The 14,516-nt window shown below is 43.8% G+C and overlaps 1 protein-coding gene across 1 annotated transcript in view; it reads left to right on the top strand.

Moving 5' to 3' along the window:
* The window catches only part of ALPK3 (alpha kinase 3), a 162,102-nt gene that overhangs the window by 131,992 nt on the left and 15,594 nt on the right, over positions 1-14,516 (top strand). Inside the window, exons 6-7 of the mRNA XM_073619180.1 lie at positions 977-6,511; positions 7,142-9,080. Of these exons, the coding sequence (XP_073475281.1) occupies positions 977-6,511; positions 7,142-9,080 (7,474 nt within the window). The remainder of the gene's footprint in view (positions 1-976; positions 6,512-7,141; positions 9,081-14,516) is intronic.

Here is a 14,516-nt window from a genome sequence, read left to right as displayed (position 1 = left end):
TTACAATGCTGATGTTATAAAAATTAAAGTGTGTGATGACCATAGACCTCTTTTAAAGCTGACAGCTCACTGTTAAACTGTGTGAGCTTGTTTGAACTCTTTGGATGTCATACTGTCATTGGTGTTTAAAAGGTAAGCATAATCAATGAGCAAATTCATTTTATGCACTTTGTCTATCTGCTTTTCAAAACATGAACCCCTCATACCCATACTGTATAAACTTTATACATTTGTTTTCAGTTTAGGTAGAAAGTGCTTCTATTAATTTCTATGAACCAGGTGCCACACATGCAAAATAGAGCTCAGCTGAGGCTCCTTATACAATTTCTGATGTTGCTCAAGTTTGGCAGTGCAAAAAGAAGGAAATCTACATGTTTGGTCAATGTAGCTATTTACTTTTTGATAAGGGAAACAGAGGTTTGCTGCATTGTACATTCACAATACTGTTACCCTTAATTTTAGGGCAAAATTGGTTTGAAGTATGATTACTCTTACAACAAATTTGATTAGCACAGATCACCGCAGGATCACAATGATTGTGCCAGATAGACATTAAGTAAAATAAAAAATAAAACCTCTATATAAATATACTTTCTTTCTCTAACTTGTGATAGTAGCCCACAATATCAGGTACCCCCTGATGATCCTTTCCCAGGTTCAATTGCAATTTGACTACATAAATATATGTTTTATGATGTGATAGTATGTATATTGTTTTTGATTTTGCAAAAATATAAAGATAAATATGAAATTAAGCATGCGTGCATTATGCGTTCAAGCTGGATGTTACAAAGAAAATGTTCATAATACCCTAATCTATAGAGCAATGCTATGCCAGGTGCCTTAATTTTTTTACAGGCCATACTATAAATTCAATTAGCAATAAAGACATGTTATTTTTTGTTTGTGTTTCACTGCAATTTGTAGGTTGGATAATTATTAATCTTTTTCTGCTGTGTGTGTGTTTTTTTTTCAGGAGAAGGCTCGAACGGAGACAATACAGAAGCTGCAGAATTTAGAAGTGGAGTACATGGCTTTACAGAAAGCATATGCCCTATTGCAGCAGCAGCTTGAACTCAGCCAGATGGCAGAGAAAATGAAAGCAGAGGAACAGAGGGCAGAGGCACAGAAGGCAGAGGCAATGAAGGCAGAGGCACAGAGGGCAGAGGCACAGAAGGCAGAGGTACAGAGGGTAGAGACAATGAAGGTAGAAGCGATAAAAGCAGAGGCACAGATTGCAGAGGCACAAAAGGCAGAGGCAATTTTGGTAGAGGCACAGAAGTCAGAGGCAATGAAGACAGAGGTACAGAGGGCAGAGGCAATAAAAGCAGGGGCACAGGGGGCAGAGGCAAAGAAGACAGAGGCACAAAGGGCAGGGGCAATGAAGACAGAGGCACAAAAGGCAGAGGCAATGAAGGCAGAGTCACAGAGGGTAGGGGCAATAAAGGCAGAGTCACAGAGGGCAGGGGCACAAAAGGCAAAAATACAGAGAGCAGAGACAATGAAGATAAAGACAATAAAGGCAGAAGAACAGAAGGCAGAGGAAGAGAGGGCAGGAGGACAGGAGGAAGAAGTAACAAAGGCAGAGGCAATGAAGGCAAAGGAAAAGAGGGCAGAGACACAGAAAGCAGAGGCCCGGACAGAAGATGCACAGAAGGATAAGGCAATGAAGTCAGAGGCACAAAAAGCAGAGGCATTGAATATAGTGGCACAGGGGCCAGATGTACAGAGAGCTAAGGCAATTAAGGCAGATACACATTTGGCAGAGGCATTGAAGGAAGAGGCACATAATGCAAGGGCAATAAGGGCAGGGGAACAGAGAACAATGGCAATGAAGGAAGAGGCACAGAGGGCAGGGGCACAGAAGGCAGAGGTACAGAGGGTAGGGGCAATAAAAGTAGAGGCACAGAGGGCAGAGGCCATAAAGGCAGGGGCACAGAGGGCAGAGGCAAAGAAGGTAGAGGCAATGAAGACAGAGGCACAGAAGGCAATAATACAGAGAGCAGAGACAATGAAATTAGAGACAATAAAGGCAGAGACAATGAAGGCAGAAGAACAGAAGGCAGAGGAAAAGAGGGCAGAAACACAGAAAGCAGAGGCCCAGACAGAAAATGCACAGAAGGATAAGGCAATGAAGTCAGAGGCACAAAAAGCAGAGGCATTGAAGGCAGAGGCACAGGGGGCAGAGGTACAGAAAGCAGATGTACCGAAGGCTAAGGCAATTAAGGCAGATACACATTTGGCAGAGGCATTGAAGGAAGCGATACACAATGCAGCAGCAATAAAGGCAGGGGAACAGAGAACAGTGACAATGAAGGCAGAGGCACAGAAGGCAGAGGCAATGAAGGCAGAGTCACAGAGGGCAGGGGCACAGAAGGCAAAAATACAGAGAGTAAAGACAATGAAGGCAGAGACAATGAAGGCAGAAGAACAGAAGGCAAAGGAAAAGAGGACAGAGGCACAGAAAGCAGAGGCTCAGACAGAAGATGTACAGAAGGATAAGGCAATGGAGTCAGAGGCACAAAAAGCAGAGGCATTGAAGGCAGAGGCACAGGGTGCAGGGGTACAGAAAGCAGATATACAGAGGAGTAAGGCAATTAGGGCAAATACACATTTGGCAGAGGCATTAAAAGAAGAGCCACATATTGCAGAGTCAATAAAGGCAGGGGAACAGAGAACAGTGGCAATGAAGGCAGAGGCACAGGAGGCAGAGGTACAAAGGGTAGAGACACTGAAGTTAGAAGCAATAAAAGCAGAGGCACATAGGGCAGAGACAATTAAGGCAGAAGAACAGAAAGCGGGGGAAGAGAGGGTGGGAGCACAGGAGGAAGAACTAAGGAAGGCAGAGGCAATGAAAGCAAAGGAAAAGAGGGCAGAGACACAGAAAGCAGAGGCCCAGACAAAAGATGCACAGAAGGATAAGGTAATGAAGTCAGATGCACAAAAAGTGGAGGCATTGAAGGCAGAGGCACAGGAGGCAGAGGTACAGAAAGCAGATGTACAGAAGGCTAAGGCAATTAAGGCAGATACACATTTGGCAGGGGTATTAAAGGAAGAGGTACACAATGCAGCGGCAAAAAAGGCAGGGGAACAGAGAACAGTGACAATGAAGGCAGAGGCACAGAGGGCAGAGGCACAGAAGGCAGAGGTACAGAGGGTAGAGACAATGAAGGCAGAAGCAATAAAAGCAGAGGCACAGGGGGCAGAGACAATAAACGTAGGGGTACAGAGGGCAGAGGCACAAAGGGCAGGGGCAGTGAAGGCAGAGTCACAGAGGACAGGGGCACAGAAGGCAAAAATACAGAGAGCAGATACAATGAAGGCAAAGGAAAAGAGGGCAGAGACACAGAAAGCAGAGGCCCAGACAGAAGATGCACAGAAAGATAAGGCAATAAAGTCTGGGGCACAAAAAGCAGAGGCATTGAAGGCAGAGGCACAGGGGGCAGAGGTACAGGGGGCAGAGGTACAGAAATCAGATGTAGAGAGAGCTAAGGCAATTAGGGCAGATACACATTTGGCAGAGGCATTGAAGGAAGAGGCACATAATGCAGCATCAATAAAGGCAGGGGAACAGAGAACAGTGGCAATGAAGGCAGAGGCACAGAAGGTGGAGGTACAGAGGGTAGGGACAATAAAGGTAGAAGGAAAAAAAACAGAGGCACAGAGGGCAGAGGCAATAAAAGTAGGGGCACAGAGGGCAGAGGCAAAGAAGGCAGAGGCACAAAGGGCAGGGGCAATGAAGACAGAGGCACAGAAGGCAGAGGCAATGAAAATAGAGTCACAGAGGGCAGGGGCACAGAAGGCAAAAATACTGAGAGAAGAGACAATGAAGTTAGAGACAATAGAAGCTGAGGCACATAGGGCAGAGACAATGAAGGCAGAAGAACAGAAGGCAAAGGAAAAGAGGGCAGGAACACAGGAGGAAGAAGCAGAGAAGGCAGGGGCAACAAAGACAAAAGAAAATAGGGCAGCGACACAGAAAGCAGGGGCCCAGACAAAAGATGCACAGAAGGATAAGGCAATGAAGTCAGAGGTACAAAAAGCAAAGGCATTGAAGGCAGAGGCACAGGGGGCAGAGGTACAGAAAGCAGATGTACATAGGGATAAGGCAATTAGGGCAAATACACATTTGGCAGAGGCATTAAAAGAAGAGCCACATATTGCAGAGTCAATAAAGGCAGGGGAACAGAGAACATTGACAATGAAGGCAGAGGCACAGAGGGCAGAGGTACAGAAGGCAGAGGTACAAAGGGTAGAGACACTGAAGGTAGAAGCAATAAAAGCAGAGGCACATAGGGCAGAGACAATGAAGGCAGAAGAACAGAAGGTAGAGGAAGAGAGGGCAGGAGTACAGGAGGAAGAAGCAAAGAAGGCAGAGGCGATGAAGGCAAAGGAAAAGAGGGCAGAGACACAGAAAGCAGAGGCCCAGACAGAAAATGCACAGAAGGATAAGGCAATGAAGTTAGAGGCACAAAAAGCGGAGGCATTGAAGGCAGAGGCAAAGGGGCCAGAGGTACAGAAAGCAGATGTACAATGGGAGAAGGCAATTAGGCCAAATACACATTTGGCAGAGGCATTGAAGCAAGAGACACATATTCCAAAGTCAATAAAGGCAGGGGAACAGAGAACAGTAGCAATGAAGGCAGAGGCACAGAGGGCAGAAGCACAGAAGGCAGAGGTACAAAGGGTAGAGACACTGAAGGTAGAAGCAAAAAAAGCAGAGGCACATAGGGCAGAGACAATGATGGCAGAAGAACAGAAGGCAGAGGAAGAGAGGGCAGGAGCACAGGAGGAAGAAGCAAAGAAGGCAGAGGCAATGAAGGCAAAGGAAAAGAGGGCAGAAACACAAAAAGCAGAGGCCCAGACAGAAGATGTACAGAAGGATAAGGCAATGAAGTTAGAGGCACAAAAAGCGGAGGCATTGAAGGCAGAGGCACAGGGGGCAGAGGTACAGAAAGCAGATGTACAGAGGGGTAAAGCAATTAAGGCAGATACACATTTCGCAGAGGCATTAAAGAAAGAGGCACATAAAGCAGAGGCGATAAAGGCAGGGAAACAGAGAACAGTGACAATGAAGGCAGAGGCACAGAGGGCAGAGGTACAGAGGGCAGGGACAATGAAGGCAGAAGCAATAAAAGCAGAGGCACAGAGGGCAGAGACAATAAAATCAGGGGCACAGAGGGCAGAGGCACAAAGGGCAGGGACAATGAAGACAGAGGCACAGAAGGCAGAGGCAATGAAGGCAGAGTCACAGAGGGCAGTGGCACAGAAGGCAAAAATACAGAGAGCAGAGACAATGAAGGTAAAGACAATAAAAGCAGAGGCACATATGGCAGAGACAATGAAGGCAGATGAACAGAAGGCAAAGGAAGAGAGGGCAAGAACACAGGGAGAAGGAGCAAAGAAGGCAGAGGCAATGAAGGCAAAGGAAAAGAGGGCAGAGACACAGAAAGCAGAGGCTCAAACAGAAGATGCACAGAAAGATAAGGCAATAAAGTCTGAGGCACAAAAAACAGAAGCATTGAAGGCAGAGGCACAGGGGGCAGAGGTACAGAAAACAGACGTACAGAGGGCTAAGGCAATTAAGGCAGATACACATTTGGCAGAGGCATTGAAGGAAGAGGCACATAATGCAGAGGCAATAAAGGCAGGGGAAGAGAGAACAGTGGCAATGAAGGCAGAGGCACAGAGGGCACAGGCACAGAAGGCAGAGGTAGAAGAAATAAAAGCAGAGGCACAGAGGGCAGAGGCAATAAAAGCACAGACACAGAGGGCAGAGGCAAAGAAGGCAGAGGCACAAAGGGCAGGGACAATGATGACAGAGGCAACAAAGGCAGAGGCAATGAAGGCAGAGTCACAGAGGACAGGGGCACAGAAGGCAAAAATACATAGAACAGAGACAATGAAGGTAGAGACAATAAAAGCAGAGGCAGAGACAATGAAGGCAGAAGAACAGATGGCAGAGGAAGGGAGGGAAGGTGCACAGAAGGAAGAAGCAAAGAAGGCAGAGGCAAGGAAGGCAGAGGAAAATAGGGCAGAGACACAGAAATCAAAGGCCCAGACAGAAGAAGCACAGCAGGATGAGGCAAGGTCAGAGGCACAAAATGCGGAGGCATCGATGGCAAAAGCACAGGGGTCAGAGGTACAGAAAGCAGATGTACAGAGGGCTAAGGCAATTAGGGCAGATACACATTTGGCAGAGACAATAAAGGAAGAGGCACATAATGCAGCAGCAATAAAGGCAGGGGAACAGAGAACAGTGGTAATAAAGGCAGAATCACAGAGAGCAGAAGAAAAAAAGGCAGAGGAATCGAGGGCTGGGGCCATGAAGTCCATAGCACAGAGTGTCGAGGCACAGAAGGCAGAGGAAATTAAAAAAGAGACACAAAGGGAAAAGAAAATGAAAGCAGAGGCACAAATGGCAGAGGCCATGGAAGTAGAGACACAGAAGGCAAAGGCACAGACTACTCAATCTGAGAAGGCAAAAGCTCAAAAGGCCAAGATACAGGAGGTAGCATATATGTTTTGAAACTGTTTTTCGTTTTACTGAAGATTTATTCACAGCTCACAATATCTTATATCAAACTTAAATTGATGACCTTATAATGATAGCTATCACAGTTATTGTGATTAAAGCTTCTCATCCTAATTGCTTCTATCAAAAATCCATAAATAAAGGGCCCACATTCAAAGAGAGTAGGCAGAGCTATGCTATGCAAACCTTTATGTCCCAGAAATCAAACGTGCACCCAGAACTTCTGGTTTGTAGCACAGATACATCCTAATATTATTGGGCTGTTTGCTCCACAGTTGCAACTGGGACATTAAAGAATGATTGTCATTGCTCCATCCACTGTCTTTGGGGAATAAACTCCTTATTTTTTTTATTTCATATTGAAAGTGATGTCTTTTTTTACCCTCTTTGCAGTAGTTTAGTGGAGAGCTTTTGGTCACTTTTGCAGTAGTTTAGTGGAGAGCTTTTGGTCACTTTTGGATTTCCTTACCAAAATGTGCCTTTTTATACTATATAAGTGAATACGTATAGATCAGTAAATGTAAGGATTCTTAAACTCAATAATATGCTGAGTATTTTATGCAAAATACCAATTGATTTATTTCCTCACTGATATATTTCTTTCAGATGCCAGGGCCCTCAGAATACATGGGAACTCCTGTAATGAAACTAACTGAGAGCAGTGAAACCAAGGTTGCAAAAGCAGAAGAAAACATTGAACAGAAAATTCATTTGAAATGTCCACATTCACCAGAACCAATACATATGGAAACGGAAGAGTCTACTACACTAGAAGAAACATTTGCACTGGGTGCTGTGACTCAGGTTGAGCAACAAGAATATCTTTCAAAACCAGAATCTGATGTACAATTACATGAAAAACAGGCTGTAGAAAGTGACGAAGACTTACTAAATATTACAGCGCTTCCAATTGAAATGTCTTTACGACTCCCAGAGGTTGCAGGTACATGTTCCAATGAAGTTGAGATGGCTGAGGAGGAGGAGAAACTCAAGGCAAACCAATTTGAAACAAGACACAATGAACCACTGTTAGAAGGTGGCTCTCTCACTTGCGCAATAAATGTAACTGAGCAAGTGAACAAAACAGTAGCAGAAACTGATTTAAAATCTAAAGTATCATCAGAATTACCAACTCAAGAACATGTTGCAGAAATAGTTGAAAATGTACAGGATGCTGATCCTACAGGAGACAGTCCATCTAAATTATTACTACGTGATCAAAACCAGTCTGTAGTGACCCTCCTTCGTGATGTGAAAAAAGCTTTGGAGTCTGGAGTCACTACTAAGGATGAAAGCTCTGTAGATCCTATTTCCTTGCAAGCTTCATTAAATCTACAACAGGCTGAAGAACATGTTTCAATGCCAACCTTGCCACAAAACATGAGACATGATGAAGAATCCGAGCAGTTGGTAATTAACAGTTCAATCTCCACAGAGAAGGTAATTGAAACAGACTTACCTTCCACTGAACAAGTTTCTTTGCAATCAGAGCAGGAAATTGTTCTGGAAAATCAACATCAAGATAAACATGATCACAGTCTGGTAACAACCCTGAAAAATTCTTTGTTGATGTTATTTCACATTAAAACAGCAGATACTGAAGACCATAAAGTGAAAACAAATAGTCAAAGAAACTTGACTGAAGCTCATCAAGAATTGTCTGGAGACATGTATTCACCTGAAAGAAGTCCCCCAAGTTCCCTGAAGGTTTATGAATCTGGAAAGGAGAGTGATTCTCCACAGAGTCCAGAAAGCATGCATTCCTCTTCCACTTCAGGTAAACGGTCTCCATCATCTGAAGAGGACATGGTTCAAAGTGCAGATTCATTGACAATAAGTCCAACAATTCCCAGGAGAATTACAGATTTTTCAAGGAAAGGAGAAATAGCTCAAGTGGAAAGTGCTCCAATGAGTCCAGTGACACCAAAGAGAAGTTCAAAGGGCATTAGTGAAGAAACCTTCTTAACTAAAGAAGACCTAAGTTTTAGTCCTTCCACTTCAAGAAAAATTGCAGCTAAAATAGCTGCAGGATCAAATTCCATAGCTGCTTTATCTGTGCCTTCTATAGTTGTCGGTAGCCTACCTTCTGAGAATGCACCTGGAAGTATGCTGTATGAACCCCAAAAAGACAGCAATCGTAAATGGAGGTCTAGTGAGAATTTATCTTTAATCCCTTCGGCAACACCACAGGAGCTGGCTTCTGGTGCGCGACGTAAGATATATCTTCCTAAGCAACTGGAGGGTCAAGATGATGGTAACATGGGTTCCATATCTCCACCCTCCAAAAAGGCGAGCCCCAATGTATCGCCAGGATTGTCTAGAAAAAATAACTCACTTTTGGCATCTCAGTCTCCTCCAGTGGAAAGACGTTCTCCTGGTACAACCCGAAGAATGGCAATGCTAGAAGTTCCAAAGATATGTGAAGAAACTGTAGATCAAAAAAAGGCATCTGACTCTAGTTCTCAAGAATCAAAAGATTCAGGTGTTCTACTTAAGGAAGAACCACAAATGACAGAAATTAAAAAAGTAAAAGATCCCTATAAAGGTGGGTCATTTAATGACATAGTTCAGATATGTTGTATTTTCTACTGTGAACCATAAAGATTCTCTAAACAATTCTTTAAACCAGAAGCAACCTTAAACTTTATGAGTTATACTGAGACCAACATTTTTTTTGCATCAGTTACTATGTCTTTAGCATTTGACATGGCAAACAAACTAACCCAAATTATCTTTGTGTTGAATATTATTCTTATTATTATATAGAATTTATATAGCGCCAACAGTTTGTGCAGCACTTTACAACGTTAGGGCAAACAGTACAGTTACAATACAATTCAATAGATTAAGAATCAGAGGGCCCTGCTTGTTAGAGCTTACAATCTAAAAGGGAGTGTCAAGTGATACAAAAGGTGATAACTGTGGGGGATGAACTAATGAATAAAAAAGTACAGTTGTTAAATGGAGGATAGGCTTCTCTGAAGAGAAAGGTTTTCAGGGATTACTTCAAAGTGGACAGAGTAGGTGATAGTTGGACAGATTTGGGTAGGGAATTCCAAAGGATGGGAGAGGCTCGGTAGAAGTTCTGGAGGCCAGTATGGCAGCAGGTGACGAGGGAGCTAGAGAGCAGGAGGTCTTGGGAGAAACTAAGAGAATGATTTGGTTGGTATTTTGAGACTAGGTTAGTGATGTAGCTAGGGGCCAAGTTGTGGATGGCTTTGTAAGTTATTGTTAGTATTTTGAATCTAATTCATTGGGTGAGTGGCAGCCAAAGGAGGGATTGGAAGAGAGGGGCAGCAGACGCTGAGGGGTTTGTAAAGTTGATGAGTCTGGCAGCAGCATTCAGGATGGATTGAATAGGGGATAATCTATTTAAAGGTAAGCCAACGAGGAGGAAGTTGCAGAAGTCAAAATGAGAGATAACCAGGGAGTGAATTAGGAGCTTTGTGGTTTCATTGGTTAGGAAGGGCATATTTTGGAGATGTTTGTAAGGTTGAGGTAGCAAGTTTTGGAAAGTGATTGGATGTGGAGCGTTCAGAGTCCAGGATAACACCTAGCACCCTGACAGGTAGGGATAGGTTGATGGTTGTGCCATTGCTCTTGACAGAGAAGTCAGGGGAAGGGGCACGTGGGGGGGGAATATTATGAGCTCGGTTTTGGACAGGTTGAGTTTGAGGAAGTGATGCTGTGACATTCAGACTGGTATGTCTGTTAGTAAATACATACTGTTGTCAATTCTAAATGGAGCATGAATATGACAATATATGAACTGATACGCTCATAACATTTTAGACAAATGATTAGTCCAAAACAATAAGTGAATCAAAAATGATGTGATAATAATAGTCCCAAGGAACTAGTGAAGAGGCTTGAAAGGATGTATCCTTAGCGAATAGCATGGAAAGACATTGCACCACCCGTGCAGGAAAATGCTCCGTACACACGATCCGACTTTCCGCCAACAAAACCGTGGATTTTTGTTTGAAGGATGTTGCCTCAAACTTGTCTTGCATACACACGGTCACACAAATGTTGGCCAAAAATTCCGAACGTGAGAACGCGGTGACATACAAGACGTACGATAAGCCGAGAAAAAGGAAGTTCAATAGCCAGTGCGGCTCCTTCTGCTTGATTCCGAGCATGCGTGAACTTTTGTGCGACGGACTTGTGTACACATGATCGGACTTTCTGACAATAAAGTTTTGTTGGTGGAAAATTTGAGAACCTGCTATCAAACAGTTATTGGCGGAAAGTCCGACAGCAAATGTTCGATGCCGTGCTCATAGCAACCTTGTTAGCTGCTCATACCACTGACTGCGCTTTCTGCCAGCCTCGACCTCAAGGAATCTTAGTGTGATGAAGAGACCGGTAGAGTGTGTAAGATTTTACACGGAATTAATATGACCTATTCATGATAACTGCGGGAACTGCTAAGACTGCATAAGGGAAGATATAGAGCATAGCAATCGGTAATAATTAGAGGCAAATACAGCGCCCCCCTTTTGCAGAGGGTGTAGGGATGTCAACGTCAATTGCGCTTCTTCCGGGGTAGTGATAGAGTGGCTGCAGCCCTGGTATTCAAAGGAAAGCCGAAAGGGGAAGCCCCAGGTATACTTAATGCGCTGGTTCAGAAGGACTGAGGTGAAAGGCTTCAGCTAGTGACGATTCTGGAGGGTGATATGTGAGAGGTCAGAAAAAAGCTGATAGTGGTGCCCCTGAAAGCTTAAATTGGACTTATTCCTGGCAGCCATTAGAAGGGTTTCTTTAGTGCGGTAATTTGTGAATTTAATAACAATGTCCCTCGGGGGCCCATCAGGCTTTTTTGTTCCCAAGGACCTGTGTATGTGGTCAAATTCGCGATGGTCAATAGGGATTGCGGGGACCAACTCCTGGGAAAGCGCTGTTGCAGTGGAGGTGAGGTCCGTGATGGTTTCCGGAATGCCTCCCAGGCACAAGTTGCCCCAGTGAGAACTGTTTTCAAAGTCCTCAAGCTGGTGTAGTGCCGCAGCCAGTTGTTTTTTGATGTCAGTCAGGTCTTGTTCGTGATTCTCAATCACAGTGACCGTGGCGTCCATTTTGTCCTCCAGGTCATTAGTGCGGCTCCCCAGCTCCCTGATCTCCTTTAGTGAGGTGGTCTGCCAGCTTGGAGGTGGCTGCAGACAATTTGCTTAGCAGCATAGTTTTAAAGTGGCTCAGGAGCTCTGTGTCCCTCAGGGCAGGGGGAGGTGGTGCTGGTGTCCCCCCTGCAGTGCTTTTCACATCAGAGGGCAGCTCTGTGTTGCCCATGAACAGAGGCAGAAGGAGCTCCAAACTTGAGGCCAGGGCTTCAGGACAGTCCCCGGCAGGTAGGCCATGGACGCCGGGCTGGTCTGCTTGGTGCAGGTGGTGCTGGTAGAGCCCATTCTTCTTCCCATTTGTGCAGAGGTGAGGGAGAGAGGTCAGTACAGGAACAAAGGAGAGCCCCACTGGAAGCAGTAGAAAGCACCGATGTGTCTGGTGGGCTAGGAGCGTGGTCACAGAGCGGCCATCTTGGATCACTGCTCACAAGTGCCCCCCAGGATACATCCTTTCAAGCCTCTTCACTAGTTCCTTGGGACTATTATTATCACATCTTTTTTTTTATTCACTTATTGTTTTGGACTAATCATTTGTCTAAAATGTTATGAGCGTATCAGTTCATATATTGTTATATTCATTCGTTTTGTTAGCTCCATTTATCACTGTACAACCTTTTCTGTGTTATATCTCACAGCAGAGCTGCTACTTTTTAGGGCTTGTTTAGATTACAGTGCAGTTTATTTTACCTTTTATGATACTGTTGTCAATGCCTCATGTCTGTCACTGAATAATCGATGCTTACATTTATACAACTGAATCCAAGAAAAACCTTTGATTATAATGAATAGGGGACTTTAAAGGTTGATATTCTCTCAAAGATACAATACAAGATTAAAAATCATCTTTTTTTATCCTGAACAATTTTTTTTAGGAAAAATAAGTAAACCCAGGCTATAAGTGGCCTTGAAATATTAAAATCATCAAACCAAGATACATCACATCTATTAAACACATGAAAATTACACCGTCTTAAAGGAGGGTGGCGTTAAATACTCCAGTAGTGCGGTTCGTGCGGTGGACTGCGCTACTGGAGTGTTTGACGCCACCTTTTTAATTTCCCCAGATGAAAAGCACACTCTGATGCTTTGTAAAATGTTTTTTTTTTTTTTTTTAACTTATGACCAAGTGTGTGAACATGTGCAGTCCTTTTGTATGTGTTTTTTAAAGTGACCCTTACAGGTCATCACGGGTCTTTTGGGAGGATATACAATGCTGTGAAAAAGTATTTGCCCCCTTCCTGATTTTTTATTTTTTTGCATATTTATCACGCTTAAATAATTCAGATCATCAAACAAATGTTATTACACAAAGAAAACCCGTGTAAATACAAAATGCAGTTTTTAAATGATGATTTCATTTATTAAGGGAAAAAAGCTGTCCAAACCTGCCTGGCCCTACGTGAAAAAGTAATTGCCCCTAAACCTAACAACTGGTCATGCCACCCTTGGCAGCAACAACTGCAATCAAGCATTTGCGATAAATGGTAATGAGTCTTTCACATCACTGTGGAGAAATTTTGGCTTCTTTGCAGAATTGTTTTTATTCAGCCACATTGTAGGGTTTTCCAGCATGAACGGCCTGTTTAAGGTCATGCCACAGTATCTCAATCAGATTTAAGTCCAGACTTTGACTAAGCCACTCCAAAACCTTCATTTTGGTTTTTACAAGCCATTCAGATCAGAGGTGGACTTGCTGGTGTGTTTTCGGACCAGTGTCCTGCTGCATAACTCAAGTGTGCTTGAGCTTGAGGTCTGGAACTGATGGTTGGACATTTTCCTTCAGGATTTTTTGGTTGAGCGCAGAATTCATGGTTCCCTCAATGACGGTAAGTCATCTGGGTCCTGAAGCTGCAAAGCAGCCCCAGACCATCACACTACCACCGCCATATGTTACTGTTGGTTTGATGTTCTTTTTATAAAATGCTGTGTTAGTTTTACATCAAATGTAACGGGACGCACACCTTCCAAAAAAGTTCAACTTTTGTCTCATCTGTCCACAGAATATTTTCCCAAAAGTCTTGGGAATAATCAAGATTTTTTTTTTGGCAAATGTGAGAGGAGCCTGTGTGTTCTTTTTGGTCAGCAGTGGCTTTGGCCTTGGAACTCTCCCATGGATGCCATTTTTACCTAGTCTCTTTCTTATTGTTAAATCATGAACACTGATCTTACCTGAGGCAAGTGAGACCTGCAGTTCTTTAGATGTTGTTCTGGGTTCTTTTATGACCTCCTGGATAAGTCATTGTTGTGCTCTTGGAGTAATTTTAGTTGACCGGCCACTCCTAGGAAGGTTCCCCACTGTTCAAAGTTTTCTGCATTTGTGGATAATGGCTCTCACTAGGGTTGTCTGGAGTCCCAAAGCCTTAGAAACTGTAACCCTTTCCAGACTGATACATGTCAACTACTTTGTTTCTCATCTGTTCTTGAATTTCTTTAGATTGTGGCATGATGTGTTGCTTTTTTAGATCTTTTAGCATGCTTCACTTTGTCAGACAGCTTCTATTTAAGTGATTTCTTGATTCTACAGGTCTGGCAGTAATCAAGCCTGGATGTGACAAGTGAAATTTAACTCAGCTTTCCAAAAATGTGATTAATTACACTTCATTCATGATTTAGCAAGGGGGGGGGGATTACTTTTTCACATAGGGCCAGGCAGGTTTGGACAGCTTTTTTCCCTTAAAGGGGTTGTAAAGGTCTGTGTTTTTTCACCTTAATGCATCCTATGCACTAAGGTGAAAAAACACCTGGCAGTCACCGGCCCCCCAGCCCCCCCTGTCTTACCTACCTGAGCCTTCGAACTTGACCCAGCGGGGACGAGCTGGCTTTCTACCCGGGGGTTCTCGGCATCTGGATTGGATATATGATAG

The sequence above is a fragment of the Aquarana catesbeiana genome, linkage group LG03 (assembly GCF_042186555.1).
Source record: "Aquarana catesbeiana isolate 2022-GZ linkage group LG03, ASM4218655v1, whole genome shotgun sequence".
Lineage (NCBI taxonomy): Eukaryota > Metazoa > Chordata > Amphibia > Anura > Ranidae > Aquarana > Aquarana catesbeiana.
The sequence above is the reverse complement of the archived record's forward strand: the minus strand, read 5'-3'. Positions and strand labels throughout refer to the sequence as shown.